Below are 20,904 nucleotides of genomic sequence, written 5' to 3' on the forward strand. Positions count from 1 at the left end.
CTTCAATTACCATGGGTGGAAAGAGAAGCAGATAAGGAGAGCATGAAATAGTGAAGCAGACAGCCCATCTCTGACTGTCCAAAAGGAAAATAATAGTAATGAGCACAGCCTCCTTCCAAGCTTTGAGGGTTTGGATCGCGTGTGGGTTGCTAGGGGCATAACCAGAGAACATGGAGTTTTCTGGATGCAGGACAAGCACCAGCCCAGCCAACAAGTTTTAGTATACTGAGGCACATATATTGTGCATGTTATCTTCAGCAGGACCTGAAGTGCTCAGAAATGCATCACACTGCTCCTTTTTGAATTCCACTTCATCACCCAAATGGACAGCAGATTAGGTTCTACAAGTCAGGCATGAACAAGGTGTGAAAAGCTACTGCAGAGCTATTTTCTGCACGAACAGCTGGGAGTCATTACAAATGCAGTATGTATCTGCTATCTGTAGAGCAGGCAGATCTCAGTTTGATCTACTCTAACAAGTTTGATCATGTTTGTACTCTGTGGCTGCCTGCTCTGCATCAACTAACAACAGCCTGAGTGTTTGCAGGCTCTCTTGAAGGCTCCAAAAAGCCCTGATAGTGTACTGAACACTGTACTGTACTATGTTATTCAAGTGAAAAGAAGGCTGTTTTGCTAATTACAGTGCAGAGGAGTATATAAGATCAATATTTCAAAGTCATCTAGCAGTCAGATTTTCATTACATTAATTATAATAAATGATAATCTTTGAAACTTTCAGGAGTGGAAAGTACTTAAATAGGATTGTTGTATTTTTAATATTCTGCCACAGAATACATTTATCTGACAGCTATAGTATTACTAACTACTTTACATTTTACAGATTTTACATACAGTACATATGATCATCTTCAAATCATGTTAAAGAATATAAATTACTAACTGTTACTATTAACATGCTCCTTACAAGTTAATGCATCAGCAATAATAATCCAGTACTATAAAGTATAATAATATAACACATCTCCAACAAGTACTTTTACTTGTAGACTATACTTTTATTTTTAAATGAAGGACTTTTATTTAGAAAGAACATCACAACTACATCCACCACTGCCATCCCTCTCATGTACAGTGAACAAACATCATCAAACAGTGCAGTGATGAAATATAAATGTCACGTGACATGTGAAGATGTCATCAGATGTCATCCTATGCTGAGACTGAGCAGCAGTGGTCCCTCATCACAGCGGCCTGGTTGACCCTGAGTCTCAGCACACTCTGCTGGATCACACAGGCAAATACTCAGCTGGTGTTTGGAGCCGGGGAGTGGCCAACCTGCTGGTGAGAGTAGACTTTCCAATGCTGAGTAATCTTCTGTCTCTATAAACTGGTCTCCGGTCTGTAACCAACAGGAGGTGCATGTGAAGGAAACCCCCGGGCAGAAAATCTGTGTGTTTATTGTGTTTTCCCACAAGAAGCCTCTTTAGTTGTCCTCTGAGGCCATTGATATCTGGAAATGTGACATTGATTACATTTAGCCTTATGCCTGAAGAACAGGACACATTATATTATTTGCCATACTTTGAATTGCACCCAAGAAATGATGTAATGAAAATAAATTGCCACTTTGTGATCAAATAAATAAAACTGTTTTGTAAGCTGGTAAAGTCAGTATGAAACTTGATAATTAGACAAAATTAGCAGCTTGTTATATTAATTTGTGGGAACAGGTGAAATCATTTGTTTACATCAATTACGTAGTTGCATTTCAAAGTAATGAAAGTAGGGGTGTGACTTAAACAAAACAAGACAGCTATAATCATCTTGTGCAATCAAGTCCTAACAAGGCCATGAGCTCTGTTTAATGTGCATACAACATTATCTCAAGCGCAATTTAATATTTGGTTTCTATCTTTGAGTTACTCCTGGACTATGTGATCCAGTGGCAGCCTACGGCAGTACTCCCAACCTTTGTTACTTGTGATCCCTTAATACAAAGCAATGCCTACTTTAGATCTATGAGGTGAGTGCAGGTCAGTTGAAAAGTGATTTTTCCTTTTCAGACTGTTTCATTTGAACATTTTTTTCTACCATCACTATGCAACCCCTTAGGTTCATCTCGGGACCCCTTGTTGTTAAGTCTGCAGTGATGGAAGGCAGGAACGACCTTGTTGCGACATCATATCAGTTTGTGTATAAAACTGCTTTTTTTGTGTGAATGGTGTACAAAACATTTGCTCCTCTGACATAGAAGGCATTCAAATGGATGCAAAATGTGCACATTTATGAAGTTGATGCACACAGTGGAGTCAGTGCCAACACACTAACCTTCTGTTCAGAGACATGGCGTTAAAGAGCTCTAAATGTTGCCAGGAATCCACACAACTGATGACTACAAACTTTATAGCTTCTTTTTGATAACACATTCGCCTTCAGGCAATCCTGTGGGAAAAAGACAGATCAAAGCCTCTTTTCTATTTGGCTATTCATAAGTTAATAACTGCTCTCATGATATGGCCCCACAGCCTCAGACAAAAGGAATAAAGGCCTATTAACAGATCCCCCCCCCCCCCAATGAGCAGCAGAGTACTTCCCAGAATCTTTAACATTTATAGCTGAGGACGGAAGAGGGTGAAATCAGTTTGACGCTTAAGTGAAACTGCTTAAAACAAACATGCTGTTGGTTTGCACAAATGAGAAGATTGTTCATACAAATAATGAGGAAGCAAATTAACCAGAAAAGGTTTGTCATCCACCCACACAGCAGCATCTCATTCTGCCAATGTGTTCAAACATGTGAGTGTGGTAAAAAGTTGTCAGGACAGTTAATGAAATCTACAGTTGGACATAACAGCAGCAGCGCACTGCTCACTTTCACTTCTACAAAACACAATAATAACATGTTTGGCTTATTACTTACAGCACATCAACTAACATTTACAGTGTTTGGCAGTTGCTCTGAAACTTATTTAAATAATTGCCTGAGGACAACATTAAACCCCTCTCTCTCTAATAACCTCTGACTCTGCGCCACCACTTTGAAGCGCAGCCGTACTGGGTCGTTTTAATCAGCTCACATGCATTAAGCCGTATTTATCATGATCACTTGTATGGTTTGCCACTGAGATAAATAGTGACCACGTCTGAAGCAAGTGGTTGAGCCCAGAAAGAAAGTTCAGAGGATAATCGCGGATTAGTAATAGTTTCCATGACAGAGGTGGCCACAGCATCCAGAGCAGCATGGCACACATGATGCTGCCGTCGCAGAGGGGGTGGAGGATGACGATCTACAGTCGATGGGCTTCTCAGAGGAAACAAACGTGAGCCAGGAAAGACACTGAGAAGAGCCACACGCGGAGTTCCCTGAGTGTTTCCCCATTAGATTTGAGCTGTGGAAAACACTCGATCATTATCTTTCTCAACTCATAAAGTGCTTTCTCTCCCAGCATGCATTGATCACAAAGCAGGGAAATGCCACGGAAAGGGCGTTGGTCCGTTGCACAGCTAATACGGATAGACAGAGGCGGCACCCCATACCCTCCTGAAGCAGTTTAGAGTCTCCATTCCTCTTGACCAGTAGGTTTTTCAGCTGGAAAGTCCACATGGGCCAGGAATCAACCTAGCTCTGCATTGCTGTGAAGCAACAGAGCTGCAGTATCACCCGAGCCACCACGTGGGAAATACTGCTGTTTGTATCATTGTTTGTTCTCATCGCCACAACAACTGCTAAAAAAAAGAGTGAGCACAGGTTGTAGGTCATTAACTTTTCTGTTGACAGCTTAACTCGTGTAGTCTCTGTAGTCCAATGAAACAAAATTAAGATTTTCAAGCAAACCATAAATTACAGATTCCAAAACCTTCCACTTGGGGAAATGCAGAGAACTCGAAGGCTTAAAGGTTCATTCCCTGGTTCTATTATATCAAACCACTGCACCCTCTCAAAGTCTGGGATCTGGGGCTAATAGTGGATATTAGGGAGTGTATCCTTTAAAACATGAATATATGGATATTGTGTTCCACGATGGCGCCCCATTCATTGCAATGAAAGTTGCTCACTGCATACACCAAAAAAGCTTTTCAGCCCTCTGCACATTTTCAGAGCATGCATATGAGTCTATCTATATTTACTGTAGTGAATGGATTCAATTCTGATAATATGAAGAGTCATTTCAGGATCTTTGTGGCACTCAGATGATGTATTCAGCTTTTTAAAGCCATTCAAATGGTAGTGATTGTGAAAGTATTTTTGGGCAAATATGCATCACGTAATATTGCAATACAGAATGTGACCGCTGCACTAAAATCGCCTCTATGCTCAGAAGCAGGATGCATGGGGGAGGGGGGGGATTAGTTTCTCAACACAACAATATCTGTACTGTAACATCCAAGTTATTATGAACGCCAGCTACAGACAATACAGTATATGGGAAATATAGAAAAGACAACTCTGAGCTGCACTAATTTTAAAAATGTTTTGCCATTTTTTCCTTCACTCAAGACTATCAATATGTGGTACACAAACTCTCTATATATTATATAGAATATTGTATGAATTAAGTTCATGATCTTCAAACATTACCGCAGATATAGCTGTGATCATGAACCTAAATCAGGCTTTCACACAATAGTCTAAAACAACATCAATCTCCTTTTTGGATTTTTTATTATAAAGAACAGATGGTTTAAAGACAACTCAGACTTGTGAAATCAGTTTAAATAAAACGATCAAATGAAGACGGCCTTTTTATACAAATATATTTTGTTACCACTCTCCTTCAGATCACAGAGGTGTTGTGTTTGGTAACCTTGTCGATCAAACTGTTCCCAGAAGTTCACTTCAGGTTTCAGCTGGGATACGTATTTACATGAAAATTTCAGTTTATTTGAACAGACACATATTAACAACAATCTGCCATGTTTTCCTCCTTTAAGCTCAATATTCAATTCACCGTCCACATAGCCTTGTTTGTTCTTCTACGGGCGATTCCTCAACCTCCGCGGTGTTGGCTGTGATGTCGCACTGGTGGAGTCCGGCTGAGCACACCCAGAGGTGACACAAACACCTGGAGGCCCTCTGAGACCAGGGTGGCCCCGGAGTCCAGGCCGGCCTACATGTCCCCTCTGACCCTGCTTCCCTGGCTGGCCATTAAAGGCTCTTCCAGGACGTCCACGCTGACCTGTGATCGAGGCAAAAATTTTGTTTAGTCTTCAGGCCTGTCTGTCTGCTCAGTTAGCTGAGTAAGACTGTTTTCACAGGTTCCAAGAACAGAACATTTACAGAGAACATTTTTTTTTTTTTGGCAAATAACACACCCCTCCTACAGTAACACATCTCCTCTCTCCTTTCCTGGGATTTGAAGCACAGACTCAGCTGAATACATCTTATAACATGATGCACAGGCCCAGATGTGGACCTCGATTAATGCCTCATTTTAACCAAATCTACAACAACTGTAGTGGGAAAATACAACATATCCCTTCCTCACCCTGACAACAACATTAAAAGATGAATTTACCTTTTGGTCCCTGGTCTCCAGTGTAGCCAGGTAGGCCGTGACCCTTGGGCCCTTTATCACCTTGCTCTCCTCTCTCACCTGCAAGCCAGACACACACACACACACACACACACACACACACATTGGTCTCTTAGCAGCAATGACAGCAGACAGGCTGATATGCTATGCCCAGGAGCGAGAATACTCAAGAACACGGCGTACATGTTGATTAAAGACCATATGTGTTACTGAGATCATTGTTAAATAAATGTTTAAAACACCTTGTAAATATTCTTTGATTTCATTGGCTTGGCACGAGAACGTAGCATGAGTGTGACATCATGCTCAGGCCTCTGACCATAAATTAGAGCCGATGATATACATGTTAGCTTACAGGTTTTGCAGCGCTGTACAGTATTTGATTCAGCAGTTTCATACAGTGTGGTTCATGATTAAAGGTGTCTTTTCCAGTGGAGGAAAGAATCGAAGTACATTTATTCAAGTACTGTTCTTTTTAATTTGAGTATTTCCATTTTACGCTACTTCAGTGCTCCACTTCACGACATTTCAGAGGGAAATATTGTCCTTTTTACTTCACTACATTTATTTGACATTTGTAGTTACCTTGCAGATTAAGATTTTACGTATAAAACATGATGAGTTTATAGTATATGAAGCATCCCTAAAGCTTAAACTACCCAACAGTATTTAAAAGAGCATCTTTCAAACTCCATGCCTCCAGTTTGTAACGCAGGCTTTCTGTTAAACATTTGTAACATCCAAGCACAGGCTGAGATAACCCCCGATGACATCACTATGACATCACCAGGGTCATTTTTCTCAGAGCTGACAAAGGGCCACAGAGTAGAGAGAGTAGTACTCCTGTGTAGTGTGCCCCTTTAAGTAAAATTTTGAATGCTGGACTTTTACTTGTAATGGAGTATTGATTGTGCTGCTACTTCAGCTGCCTCAGTAAATATATATATACATTCATATCATCAATAGATCAAATGACTACTAAGTGACGAACCCATGAGTGTTTTAGTGTCTTTTAACTCATTGTTTTGGTTTTATGGCCCACAACTTTACTGTTTTCGTTCACTCTCAGCAGGCTGCTGTTTCTTTGTGAAAAACGACTCCAATTGAATTGTAATGTTGCTCCATGTCTGCTGGATGTGTAAATAAACTGTTTGCAAACATATTTACCATATCAACTTTGTAAGGTAATAATAGGGTAGTGCTTACAGCTTGTTCTGCTGCCCGTAAGTGGCCAAAAAAAATCAATGAAAGCAGATTTAAGAAAGGATCTGAATTCTTTTTCCACCTCGGGTTCTTCCTAAAACAAGCACTGGTGAATTATAGTTTTGATGTTAATGATATTCATAAATACGACCTGTCAGGTTTGTTTTCCTCACCTGTTTCTCCTCGGCGTCCCAGATCTCCGGCTTCTCCGTAGAATCCCTGCAGGCCCACTTCTCCGTCAACACCATCATTACCGGGGTCACCCTGACAACATCATCAATAGGAAAATACATCATTAATCTTTTGTGTGTTTTCAGTATAAACCTTGCAATGTTTTATTTCGTCTTAAGGTTCCCTTCACCTCTGACGAGATCTGTGTGCAAACACCGAAAAGATTTATTTGGCTGATCATATAATACTTTGTTGGGAAAACACTGTACAGCACTTCTACATCTCTGTTCTTGGTTTGGCTTTAAATGCCACAACATGAAGCTTACCAGCCATAATCTAATATAGCGGAATATTTTATATAGTCATGGCTTCAAAAGCATTTATCAGCCTGAGAGTCATTGTAATTAAAGAAGTTGTGGAACATGAATCGTTTCTACACTGTATAATAATGTGGAAAAGGCTTTCCAATCCAAGGGCAGCGTTGATACTCTCCAAAAACCATTCAGCACAGACCAAGTGTCTAGTCTGTGACTCCTTATTTGTCCTCATGGAGACGTGGAAAATCGTAATGTTTTCATTCCAAGCTTTTCTGCCAAATACTTCAGCTCTCTTAGTCCGGTCCAGACCCTCGCAATGTGTTTGCATTTTACTCAGGCAGGGAGACAAAAGCGGACAATGTATGGAGAACGTGCTGCGCTCCAGCAGCTAAAGGTCTACCGGAGGTGAAGCGATACCTGACCTGAAGCTATGATTTTGTAAAAAGTCCCTTGAGTGTCTATGCAGAACACCTAAACTTTAAAACTCACAGGAGGTCCGGGGGGTCCTTTCTGTCCAGGGGGACCGGGGGCACCCATGGGCACGTCCCCGTAGAGGGGACAAACTGCAGCACACGTCCTCTTCACTGAGTTAGCAAAGGTGGACATCTGCTCCAGGACCACTTTCTTACAAACCTCGATCACGTGTTGAGCAGGGAGGGTCGGGCCCTGTGTAACAAATCATTACCACATCCATCACTGGAAGCGACCCAACTGTGGGACATGTAATATGGAATATTACAGGACAGGGCATGCTGAAGCGATGGCTGCCTCTCAGAGGAAATGCAATGAACAAATAAAGCCAACAATATGTCCTGAGGCTCATTATGGATTTATAGCCACACAAAATGAAACCCTTGCTGTGAGTCACTGCTAACTATAGGCTAATGTGAAACTGTTTAAACGTGTTCTTGACACCAAAGTTGTTACCAAACACTGTGTGTGTGTGTGTGTGTCTGTGTGGGTGTGTGGGTGTGTGCCAGTCAGTGTAACAGCTAGCGCAAATGATTACTCTGCTGTTTCTGTGCCATCATTCACAGATTGATGAAGTGCCAATTATAGTAGAGACTGAAGAGCAGTGCTACTCGGTGCCATAGCACTGTAATGTTTGTGGAATCAGTCCAAAAACAAAAAAATATTCAGGGGCTTGTATTTCACTTACTGGTGGACCTGGGGGACCCTGAAAGCCATCTGGTCCTCCTTCACCTCGAACCCCCTTTACTCCGACAGGACCTGAGCGTCCAGGTGGGCCTGCTGGCCCGCGCTTCCCCCGTTCTCCCTGAGGACCCTGCTCACCCCGGTCTCCAACCTACAGAGCAGGTTAACAACATCAGCAGGACTGAATTCAGGACGGAGCCAGCGCATCCCTCAGAACGCAGGGGGAAATCAAATTTGACACAAACTTTAAGGAAATGCTTACGTCGTATGAATAGTAATAATAAAACAGAGGAACTAACAGAGTCATATAGAAACAAACTAGCGAGTGACAGAATCTCAGTATTAGTAAATGTGCAAAATGCAAGTAGAAGAGTAAAATGTGAACAGAATAAAAGGAAAAACTAAAATGTGTGAATACATAAAACCAGCAACGTAAGTATACTGTAATACACAAATGCACATCTACAGATGCTCTAAATATGTTTGGAGCGTTATTTGATGGATTGTTCAGTTTGCAAACAGAGAATGTGATGAATGCAGCATTTTCTAACCAATGAAATGTTGATCGTCTGGCAGGAATACCACAGTATTAGGAAACACACATCTGCATGACTGCTGTTTGCAGTGAAGTAGCGGTAGTGATACCATCTCTTATTATTATTATTTGTCAGTGAAGGGCTAACGAGAATCACAGCTTACCTTTCCTTTTGGGCCCTTAACTCCTTTTTCCGCCTTTAAAAAAGAGCAAAGTCATGTTAAGAAAGAAACATGAAGAAGGTGTAATGACGAGCAGAGAGGATGAAATATGTAAGGCGGTACCTGCGCCCCTTTAACTCCTTGGATTCCCTGGATTCCTGTGTCACCCTGCACGAGGCCAATGAAAAATATACAATGTTTAGCTTGAAAATATGAAATATATCAGACTTTAACAGGTGTTCCGCTCCATGAATAGTTATATTTTCCATTCACAGGAAAACTAGATCATCTATCAAATGTACACAGTGATGCTTCAAGTCATTTTAGGGTCTCAGTCAGGTCACTGCGTTATACTGCTGTGCAGAGGATTTCAGATTTGGGTCGGCAGGTTGCCTGGTGATCTCATTTGGCCTTTATTTATATTTAACTGTTGCCTCAAAATAAGTAACTTCTGGTTGGGGAACAGAAAACATGACTGCATTTAGCTCATGAACCGGTAGACATTACTTGAATGTCTAATTGTGGCATTAAATTGTGATTTCGCTGTCATTTTCTATTTGTAATGGGTAATGGATGAGGATGTATTACCTTGGACCCTGGTTTTCCAGGCACACCCACGTGTCCCTGCAAAGAGATGACATGGTTTAATAGCTAGCTAGAAGATGAACTAGTGTTTGGAAGAGTTTAGAAAATTCATCTGGAGGACTTACAGTAGGTCCTGGTGGGCCGATAAATCCAGGTCTTCCTGGCTTCCCTGCAGAACCTTTGTAACCTCTTGGGCCCTCGAGAATAAAACATTTATTAAACCGACCTAAGGGACGGCTTTATTCTTTGTCATTTTCCTTTAAGATGGCAAACTACTTGACGTACAAAATGCATTATGTGCTTGTCGTCAGTGACTGAAAAAGTGACTTACAGTTCGGCCTTGGGGACCCATTTCTCCTGCTGGCCCAAGGGTGCCTTTCTCTCCCTGTAAAAGGCACAAACCACAACATATGAATCTGCCAAAAAACAACTCAATTTATTTACAAAACCAAACAAGATCAGAGAGTTACCTTTGCTCCACTTCGTCCAAGTTTCCCACTGAGACCTTGTGGTCCTTGATAAGCCTATGAGGAAGACATGACACACATAATAATAATACAAGTTATAAATATTACATATAGTGAGACATCATCATCTGCAGAATATAATACCTCTATTCCTAGATCACCATCTCTGCCTGGTAAGCCCGGATCTCCAATAATGCCCTGGGGAAACACTATCATTATTATAAGACGGACAAATTATTTGTGTGAGTGTGAGTGAGCGCTCAGGTGTGAGGCGCTGGGTGTGTGAGCAGTGAATCACCTTCGGTCCGATGGTACCACCTCTGCCCACAGGTCCTTGGATCCCCTGGTTTTCACAAGAACACATCCATGAAAATTCAAGATAAGGCATTTTGAAATATTTGTGAAGTTTGTATACTGGTGTAAATCAAATCAAACAGATACATACAGGCTGCCCCTTCACTCCTGAAGCTCCCCTCTCTCCGGGATCTCCCACAATACCCTGTCAAATCATAATTTCAAGCAACACACTTTAAGATTTTCCATGATATGCAACACATTTCATTCAGTAAGCAACATAGTGACCCAGGGAGCCTTCCTTCATATACGATAGAGAAGGTTATCGTTGCGGTCGAGGCTCGTCTTTCAGTGACTCACCAGCTTATGTTGATATAGTTCTGGCCCTCAGATCTCAGCCAAAATCCAGCCACATGAACTAATGTTGTTTATGGAGACGGCACATAAGCCAAAAACATAGCTCTATTCCAGTGTTTTACCACATTAAAAATGATTCACTGGCTCTCCACGCTCACATGAAACGATTTTGAAGATGGTAGACAAAGTATTAAGAGTGTCTTATTATGGATTACGGAGCACAACAACAACAACCCACCTGCTTCCCTCTGGGCCCAGCACGGCCTGCTGTACCGGTGATCCCTTTTCCTCCCTAAAAAATAAAAGCATGATGGGATTAAATCACAATCTCTAGATAACAAGGAGATAGAGGAAGGAGGAAATATGAATACCTTAACTCCTTGAAACCCGGGAATCCCTTCATATCCTCTCTCGCCTTTCGCACCCTTCAGGGAGGCCAAAATGTTAGTGATACAGTAACTACATAATGACTTGCAAAGGGGTTTATCACTGTGTCTGAAAGGTTAACTTACAATTTCTCCTGGTCTCCCAGTCTCTCCGATGTCTCCAGGTGGCCCACGAACTCCCTTTAATCACAGTCATTAAATGAGACAAAGATAAACGCTCTGGATTATCTGTAATTATACAACGTTGATGACAAACTGCAGTGAAAAGTCTGTAACTGCGGCTGCCTAATTAAACAGCCAATTAAAGCCTGAACACAGTGGAGGAGTTTACCTTGAAGCCCGCTGCCCCTTGTAATCCTTTCAGCCCTTTAGGACCTCTGTCTCCCTGTTAATACAACATCTCATTAATGCAGATTTGTAACATTTCAGGGTAAAGAAAATGATAAATATGAGTGTGATAAATTACCACTTGGCCCCAGAGTCCTCTCATTCCTTTCTCGCCTTTGATTCCTTCTTCGCCCTGAGGGTGTGTGTGTGTGAGGTTTCATTAATGCATTTTGAGAATGAGCCAAACTGAAGTGTAACCCTGATAGGGCCACATAAAGGCGAATCTTACCTTTGGGCCTGTCTCGCCAATGTTGCCATATTCTCCTGTGTTTCCCCTGATCCCCTGCAAGACAAGTTTGACCTAATCACAAGACTTGTTGCACTGCAGCTATTTGTTTGTGAATGGATCAGCTTGAGAAACAGAGCTTAAAATGAGAACGTTTCCACTGAGAGAAAGTCACTAATGACTTCTGGGAGATTAAACTTTGGATGCATCAGACAGAGAAACTGCTTAGACATGTCAGCATTCGCTCCCTCAGGACGTAGCTGTTGATTTTTCAAGACAGAGTGAACAAAGAGAAAGAAATGTTTGAAAGAAATGTTTCGACATTTTGTTTGATTGCTTTCTCATGCTTGTATGGTAAATATGAAGCTCAGACCAGTAGAGGTTAGCTTAGCTTAGCTTAGCATAAAGACTGTAGCAGGGGGAAACAGCCAGCCTGGCTCTGTCTAAAAGTATCAAAATCCTCCTATCAGCACTTCTAAAGCTCACTAATTAACATGTTACATCTTGTTTAACAAGATGTACGAAATAAACAAATGATATATAACATGTTAATTAGTTCGCTTTAGAGCTGCTGATAGGCGGGTTTTTTTTATACAGCACTTGACTTTGCTTTAATAGCCACATGACCAGAGTTGGTGAAAAATTTTTACAAACATGAGAGTGGTATCAATCTTCTTATCTAACTCTGCAAAAGAAGCATGAAAGTGTATTTCACAAAATTTTGCATTATTCCAAAGAGAAAAGGTTTGCCTACCTGCACCTCTAAAGCTCAGTAATTAACATGTAAATCTTTAATTTGTACCAAACCAGAGTGTTAAAAAAGCGACAATTTGTGGTTTATACATGCTGGTTAAGAGTGTGTTTCAGAACTTTGGACAGAGCTAGGCTAGCTGTTTCCCCCTGCCCCCTGAGTCTTTATGCTAAGCTAAGCGTCTCCTGGCAGTAGCTTCATATTTACCGCATGGGCATGAGAGTGGTATTGATCCAAGTGTATTCCCAAACTGTCAAACTCTTCCTTTAACGTAAACTGTAAAAATCATCTGACAAAATGGGGATAGTTACGTTTAAAAACGTGAACATGCTATAAATGTCACATTAGTCACATTAGCGAAAATATATACAAACTTATTCAGCAGGATTTAGGAAACATTAGTCATAAATACAACAAAATGGACCAGTACTGTTTGCACAGATGCTGACTTCCTCAGTAGTAGAAGGAAAAGTGTTTTCCACTTGGCTGTATTTCACTGAGTCAACAAACAGATTAAACGAGCTTTGTGTTGTCAGTTTATTTGACCATCTCACCTAACGCTGTTTTTAAGCACAGTCAGCTGGGCGGAGGTTAACCTCAGAGATGGCCGACAGTACGGCGAGAGGCACAACTGTGAACTTTACGACGTTTCTAAGGCGGTATAGCTCCGACGGGCAAAGGACCACCCACCACCTGAGATGGACAGATCATATATCTGTGCCAGGAAATGCCCTCCATGGATGCCAGCAGGGGAGGAGATAAACATGTTGGGGCTCTGTGATTCACAATCTGGCAAGAGGTCAAAACTCTAACCAGTTACACAAGACAGATGTTTACTCCCAGATGAGCTACAGCTGCAATTCAGGACATCAATATGTAGAATGTACAGCTCTGGAAATGTGCTCTGAGTGTACGTGGGTCTACAGGCGTACATGTGCTTGCTCAGGCAGCATGGGGGATTTCCTTGAGTGCAACGGGCATGATAAATGCCAAACCATCACATATGTATAAAAAAAAAAAATCCTCCTTCTTTAAACACATGTTCTCCGAACTGTTTTTAAAAGACTCTCAGATCTGCTCCAACATAACTGACTGCTAAGCATCAAAGAGATTAACAAGTCATAAATTTAAAGTGGAAATAATCACGTCTGCGGCTCCCTGAAGGATACAAATGTGAGTGTATTTGTTCATTCACTGACACATGTGTAACTGGCTCCTGCGGCAGAATACTCTGTTCATTATCATTTTCTCAAACCTTTCCTCTCCTTCACAATTCGCTCTTCCCGTAGTGAATTAATTAGCCTTATCCCCAAAAATAAAAACATGTGAGAAACAAAACATCTGAGAAATTTCACACAATATCTAAGCAAACTAATACCACTCATTACCAGACACTTGGAGGGTATGGTTATTGCTCAACTGCCTGGTTTTCCTGTGTGTGTGGGATTCATTACATTTGGCTCAGTTTCTTCCAAATGGAAAAGCAAAACCATTAGAAACCCTGTGATCATTTGCCAGTTTGAGTTAAATCCTGTATTCTAAACCAGCAGGGCCTGTGTTTTAAGATGCAAATGGCTATTTCAGAACGACGAAAACAAATTTATTGTCTTATCCGTATTGGTTCGTGTTTATCCTGGCTTCCTCCTAGAGTTTTTGCAAAGCGGACATGAGTATGAAAGGAGCCCTTATGTTTACTATCGCTAAGCGCTTCTGCTTCCAGATCTGTTTCCATCCTGTCGTGTCTCACTTGTACTTCTATTGCCATTTTCCACAGCTTCGCTGCTGTCTCACAGTTTAAAGTTTTACAATGTCACTCACCCACAATTCAGTTTAACTCTTTATTGTGCAGCAGGAGGAAGGGGATGCTGCTAACTTTAAGAATACTCCAAGTAAGCACCAGTGTAGCGTAAGGTTCGATATTTGCATGACTGAGAGACATATTGTACATTTATTTACCCAGTTTCCGAATCTTCCTGAGTCTCCAGGTGTACCCGGAAGACCTCTGTGACCCTGCAGAAGAAAAAAAAAATGTCAATACAGATTCATCAGTATGTTCAGCCAGTTCTCACTGTACAGGTACATTCACCTTTGGCCCTGGAGGTCCCTGAATGCCAGGTTGTCCGTTCATACATTTGCAAGACGCTCTTCCAGCTGTTAGGCCGATCTCTGCATATCCTCCACACTGCCATGGACAGAAAGGTGAGACAATGGTTTTAAAATTACACACACATCTCTAACAGAGGGAGTGAAACCATGTTGAACGGGAGCTGACTCACCACACTGGAGAGCTCACAGCAGCCTTCAGAATAAGCCTGCTCTGGGTCACATGACACCTCCATCTGCTGGAGGTCCACCTGGAGAGAGACGGGAGATAATAATAGTTGTATCCCAAATCAAAAGAAATTGTAATTGACTTTAGAAATAATCCAAGCTGTCAACGTACAGATACAGAGCGGTCTCCTGCCGCCCGCTTGACGATGGAGGTGTACCCTCGGTGGATGACGGGCCTCGGCTCATCAATGGACTCCACACTGACCTCTTCACAGTCTATCAACAGCTTCACCTGGCTGCCCTTTACACTCAGCGCCAACTTGTGCCACTCCCCATTAAACAACTTTTCCACACCATGGAAGGTCCTCAGCATCTGGCTCCCATGGGGGCTGGTGTAGAAGAAGTCTAAAGAGCGTGTGTCACCCTGGAAACGCAGGCCCACTTGCTCTTGTCCCTTGGGGTCACTGACCTGCCACAGGTCCCAGGTCTTCTTGGCAGTGTCCTTGGTCACCTTAAATGTTGCGATGATGGCGTAGTCGGAGGGAAGTCCGTCTGGATACACATCACTGTGGCAGAGAGTGAGGTTTAGGTTTTGGGCTTTTGTTGGAACATAAGGGTTTTATTTAAGAGAATAAGTAGAAACAGAGCTTGAATGTTATGCTTAAATTCCACATTAGCATATAACATTAGCATATGACATATTTCTTTGAAACTTCCTGTGAAATCTTTTTTGATGATGCATTACTTAGCAGACAACCATTCTGTGTTTCTTGAATCTGAACCAAACACATATTCACTTACCTCAAAAGACAATGCGGCATTCATTGTCAAAGAAAAACAAGACAAGGAGTCTACAGCCATGCAAGCGGCACACTGGTGCTTTGAGCTAAATGCAAACAATAATCCAAATATGTTGATGTTTGATGTTGTGTAAGATTTACTATGTTTACCATTTGATTTTAATGTGTTAGCATGCTAATGCAATCCATCTAATAGTTGTATATATTTCAGGGTGGATCAAAGTGGTGGATAGGCTGTCATTGCTAGAGCTGGGCAGCTGGCATGACTAAAAACTCAATCAGTGGGTTTCTGAGAGAATTTCTCAGAAATATTCTCATGCTATTTAAGTCTAATCGCTATCATTTTTCAATCGTGACACTATTTATAGATTTACTTTCAAAATATCAAATACATCATTTGCACATTGACATGCTATTAAAGCTCACAAAAGAGTAACTTTTCACATTCCCTGAAAGTCTTATTTTGCATACCTCCAGTGCTTTAACTTCTTGCCCTGCTGTAGTGATGTACATTGTTGGGTGGGGTTACAGGTGCAAAATAGCTTCTCAGCCTGGTACTAAGTTACCCTTTAAAGAGTATATGTGAAGTGTACTTTGTTGCACCTGTAACCACACCCAGCAGTGATGTCACGGTGTACTGACTACCCTGGAGTGCACTTCTATATCACTGAAGCCAGATGAGAAGTTAAACCACTGGAGAAACAAGCAAAAGTTATGCTTTAATCATTTTCCAGCTTCAAAGAAATTAACTTGGCTCAGGCAGACTAGCACTGTACCTCATGGTCTTCCGTAGATGAATAGAGGGGTTGACACGGTAGGCCATCGCCTCAGGCTGAGAGCCGTTCACTCTCCTCACTCCTCTTGACTCCGGCACACGAAACTCCTCCAGCAGATCAAAACCTCGCAGCACAAACACTGAGCTTAGTTTGACGTCACACTGATTCAGCATCAAAGGTGCTGGACTACTTCTAAATCTTACGTCAGCGCTGACATCACTGATTTTTTTAAATGTTGCATTACCCTTGTCATTAATAACACCATCTTTTCACATGTACAATGAGGTAATTTATCAAACCCATAAACATGAAGCGGCTGTTTATTTTCTGTCATGGTTGGATTTGGCTACTGAATCCTAAACACTGGATGCTTTGTGCTGCAATTTGGATGAGATCAGCATGGCTGTGGTGTTTCCTGTGAGGGGATTTTGATTACTAATGTTATGACTACAGTAAGTAGAAAAACCTGAAACATGCTACGGCGGCACGTTAACAAATTACAACCCCTTTGATTTTTGGCGAGACTGTAAATATGCAGAGAGATTGATCTGTGAAATCACCTGCTGTCTGTGACTAAATTCTGCAGTGTCTTGTCTGATGTGTTTCACTGCCATGTATTACAGTCAATAGGCCAACTATATGTATTAAAGTCAACCTAAAAGTGACAGCAGGTTACACTGAAGAACCATCTCTACTAGGATTATTGTTTCTCAGTACTGCTCATACTGTTTCTGCTGACAGGACACCATAGGTAGAAAAAACAGTGTTAACTGGTTTATTCAGGGTAACAGGGAGACTCAGTTACAGGACTTCAAAGTACACAGCTTAACCCCAGGGTGACCTCTTTCACCTCTTAGTGTCCACATAGACACTGAGAGCAGGAAATACAATACTGAGTTGACTGCTGTGAAGGCAAACAATGGACTATGAACTGACAAACAATGACATCTGCTGGTCATGGTGCCATAGTACACTGTTCAACCTGGAAAACTATAATCACAGCAGATTATTCATATGATATATGTGATTATTGTCAATAATATTAAACGATAAGTTTATTTAACAAGAAAATGCCTTAGAGATTAGAAATGTCTTTAATTGGAGTGTTCAGGCAGAGATAGCAGCAGCATGTATAACAAGTCCAGCCCCATGCAATTGTATTGAACCAACGCATTGTGTGGGTGATGATCCAGTGTTAGTGTTTATGCATTGGGAAATATGCTGCAGTCATCAAATAAGTATGAAAAAATAAAAAAAACTTACTTGGCAACTTTTGACATTGGGTCAGTCCCAAGATGGCAAAGAGTGCTGCAAACACCAGTTTGTCTTTGTAGGCTGGCATTTTCAAATGTTTGAAGTCAGGGGCTATAAGTGCCTGTAGTGAAACACATTAGTAATTCAATAAATCAGATTGACTGATATATGATTGTACAGTTGGCTGTTAACTAGAAGTCTGTCACCCAAATTTGTTCCAAAATTATACATTTCTGTTCTTAAATGTTTAAAGATTTAGAAATAGTAAAGAAAAAAGAACAGAAAAAAACATGTAATGCTAAATTTCTTGGCCACGACCACTACAGTCATATTACATCACATTATATGATAAGATTATCTTCCTTCAAAAGTTGTATCCACTGAATTACTTTGTCTATGCAAACATTCTTGAGTTTCAATAAATTAGAGGACATGTGTACTCTAATCCCTAGAAAACATACACAGCTGATCAAACTACATTGTCGCCTGTTTGATTAGCAATCCGACATCATAGACATCCCCAATTTACATAATTTCCCACTGACTTCATGAAATTTATTTGAAAATAAAGAAAAACTGTTATTACTCACATATTCCTGAAAGACAAAGTCCCAGGGCTCCTGCAGATGGATCTTTTCCAGTTCCTGGTGTGAGGATATATCCCGCTCTAAAGTGCCATTCCGGGGCCAGTGTTTGAGCTGAACAGGAGGACCATTCAAACTAGAAGCTCTGGGTCTCAGAAGAGCCTGACCCCTGAGCTCCACTCCACCTTTGGTCCCCAGGGGATCTGTCTCTTCTCATAGGTTGGTTACACCAGTCCAGTAAACTGAGTCATCACATTAGGGAAATGTAGGTGAACATGCCAGGCCCTTTATGTAGGTTAAAGATGTTGAAAGGAGAAAATCACAGTAATATTGAAGAATAACCCTATACTATACTAAGTTTTGTTCACTGCACCTCTCAAAAAGGTTTTCTGTGCAGAGTTTGAGCTTGTCTTTACACATCCACTGGTACAGTTAGAAAAAAAAATACCTTTGTGTTGACTGTTGTAGAAACTTAGTCTGTAATTGCTTTAAAAAACAGTCACACAGGTTTTAGTGTATGTTCATTCAAGATGGTGTTTTATCATCTGCAGAGTCTCACTGAGAGAAAGATGTAGTATGTCACAGCTAAACACAAGGCGCTCTGCAAACATTCCACCCAGAGAGGACCATACCTTCAACCTAAACCACCACAGTGCATCTAACAACCAGGCTACAGGGAAGAAGACTGCTGAATAACACAGCAGATAACTGCTTCAATAAATGGATACAAATAGAACATTTTTAAAGGGTTGTAATTCATAAGGCCATGTCGCTAATTTGGTTTTGTAAGAGCTATTGATCTAATAGTCCAATTACACAGTAAATGCTTTCCACTTTCTTAAACCTGAATGAAGCTCTGTGGTGACCTTTAATGCCCATTCAATTATTTTAGTAGCAGCATGAAAGAAACAGACATGGAAGACAGAGACATGGAGGGAGGGACAGACATGAAGAGAAAATAAGACTGGAGTTTACAGCCATGCTAGCAGCTCTGTGAGGCTGTGAGCATGCTGACGTTAGCTAAATGCTGGAGGAAAAGCCTGGAGGAAAAGTCAGGGATCACATCGCCATTACTCGAGGGACTTTGAATACCTGTATTTGTTGAGACATTTCACTTAAAACCCCAAATGTCAACCTCATGGTGGCGCTAGAGTCAGGGGATCACCAAAGTCTGTAGGATTCATCCTTTGGAAACCAAAAATTCCATGGCATCCAATAGTTACTGAGATATTTCAGTCTGAACCAAAGTGATGGACCGACTCACCAACCCACAGACTGACTGCTGCTAGCATGGCTAAAACAAAGGAGCTAAAACGTGCAAAGCGGAGAAGATTCTGTGGTCCACACTCGTCTCTGGTGGTTTTCTGCAAGCAGGTTTATTACAAAGTAATGTTACAGTAACAATTTCAGCTCTACCGAAATGAACCATACATTGACATAGATGCACAAGAGAATGTCTACATGGAGTGGCACCTCTTCAAGGTCAATGCACACACTGCTGGGAAGTGGTCAAACAAAACAGGGACTTCAGCTGCTCACAAACAAACAGGACTCAAAAGCTTCATGATTACGAGGTTTCTGCTACTAGCCTTAAATAGTGTTTTTCAAAGGTTTCTGCAGTGCTTACTGGGGTTTATTGTAGTATATTGCACTGCCCTTTAAATGCATGTTGGCAGTATATCATAGCATTTAAATAGATAATTGCAGTGCCTCAAGTGGTACCATAATGCACCATCTACTCCAAACATCAGCATACATAAATTACAGTACATTCAGTAACTCTCCGAGCGCTATCCCACGTGTTGCCCTTCATTAGTGTGTTTAGAAATGTTAGTTAGCCGTACAACGTAGTCATTCCCAGGTTTTCTAGTGTTCGTCAAACCTCTACAGGTTTTGCATCAATAAAATAAAATACAATAAAAACAATTTGACATTTTTCACAAAAAATAAAATACATTAAAAACAAATACACAAGGCCATTAACATTCCATTCTCACATAATATTAAACCATATTGCCTCTCAACAGAATATTTTACATCTTCGCAACAATTTAAATAACACTCAACACATTTGCAGTCTTTTAAGTTAGATATCTCCAGTGTCCGTTACGTGTTTAGGGTGCAACTAAATCCTGGGTTGTTTGTTTTCAAGGCCACTGACTATCGCTTGGATCCCTTGGCCAGTTTGCTCGTGGGAGTGGTTCTTCTCTGAGGAGTGGGGATCTTGGAGGGTTTTCCTCCGCGTTGACGGGACGCGGAGCGCGGCGTCGCTCGGGCCGAGTCACCGACGGTCTCAGACACGTCTGAGCACACAGACTGGATGTCTGAGATGTCAAAGTCAGAGGCGTCACTTCCTCTGCGACTGCTCCCTCTGCTTCCGGCTTTACTTCCAGGTCGGCTGGAATTTTTTCTCGACTCTAGAAAGATACATAATATAATATATAATATTAACAATTAATGATCGACTAAGAATGAGCCAAACAGTAGAGATATAGCAGTTCCAGCTTAACAGACATTGTCTGCCCTCTAAATGCCCTTTTTGGACTATCAATATATACTCAATTTCTTACAGCTATTTTGTGACTTACAGCTATTTTTGTAACTGTTAATTTATTGTGCAGCTAACTGTTGATGTTAGGTATTTTACTCTTTTTACATCGACTCTTATGGATCATGTATATGTTTACTAGATTAAACACCATGTTGTATTTCGGATGGGGACATAATGT

General features: G+C 41.2%; 2 protein-coding genes across 2 annotated transcripts in view; both read right to left on the bottom strand.

The window, feature by feature from the left end:
- Window positions 1–4,935: 4,935 nt before the first annotated feature.
- On the bottom strand, window positions 4,936–17,712 carry LOC139294677 (collagen alpha-1(IX) chain). The gene is made up of 26 exons (XM_070916601.1): window positions 17,601–17,712; window positions 16,338–16,461; window positions 14,934–15,327; window positions 14,767–14,844; window positions 14,577–14,672; window positions 14,447–14,500; window positions 11,743–11,796; window positions 11,593–11,646; window positions 11,458–11,511; window positions 11,253–11,306; window positions 11,112–11,165; window positions 10,979–11,032; window positions 10,535–10,588; window positions 10,388–10,432; window positions 10,234–10,287; window positions 10,093–10,146; window positions 9,954–10,007; window positions 9,748–9,819; window positions 9,626–9,661; window positions 9,161–9,205; window positions 9,041–9,073; window positions 8,346–8,492; window positions 7,676–7,852; window positions 6,872–6,962; window positions 5,478–5,555; window positions 4,936–5,138 (listed from the first exon to the last, which is right to left on the bottom strand). The coding sequence occupies exons 1-26, from the start codon at window positions 17,677–17,679 to the stop codon at window positions 4,936–4,938; spliced, it is 2,292 nt and encodes a 763-aa protein (XP_070772702.1). The 5' UTR covers window positions 17,680–17,712.
- Window positions 17,713–19,527: 1,815 nt separating this feature from the next.
- Window positions 19,528–20,904, bottom strand: part of dst (dystonin) — a 100,743-nt gene continuing 99,366 nt past the window's right edge. Inside the window, exon 102 of the mRNA XM_070916524.1 lies at window positions 19,528–20,592. Within this exon, the coding sequence (XP_070772625.1) occupies window positions 20,336–20,592 (257 nt within the window). The 3' untranslated portion in view covers window positions 19,528–20,335. The remainder of the gene's footprint in view (window positions 20,593–20,904) is intronic.

The sequence above is a fragment of the Enoplosus armatus genome, chromosome 12 (genome assembly GCF_043641665.1).
Source record: "Enoplosus armatus isolate fEnoArm2 chromosome 12, fEnoArm2.hap1, whole genome shotgun sequence".
NCBI lineage: Eukaryota > Metazoa > Chordata > Actinopteri > Centrarchiformes > Enoplosidae > Enoplosus > Enoplosus armatus.

What these genes read in the sequence shown, in the direction of transcription:
- LOC139294677 (XM_070916601.1), bottom strand. Translation starts at nt 17,679, where the DNA reads ATGCCAGCCTACAAAGACAAACTGGTGTTTGCAGCACTCTTTGCCATC. An exon ending in CCGGGTTTCAAGGAGTTAAG is followed by an intron (nt 11,033 to 11,111) that starts GTATTCATATTT and finishes TTTATTTTTTAG; the next exon opens with GGAGGAAAAGGGATCACCGG. An exon ending in TTAAGGGCCCAAAAGGAAAG is followed by an intron (nt 8,493 to 9,040) that starts GTAAGCTGTGAT and finishes CCTGCTCTGTAG; the next exon opens with GTTGGAGACCGGGGTGAGCA.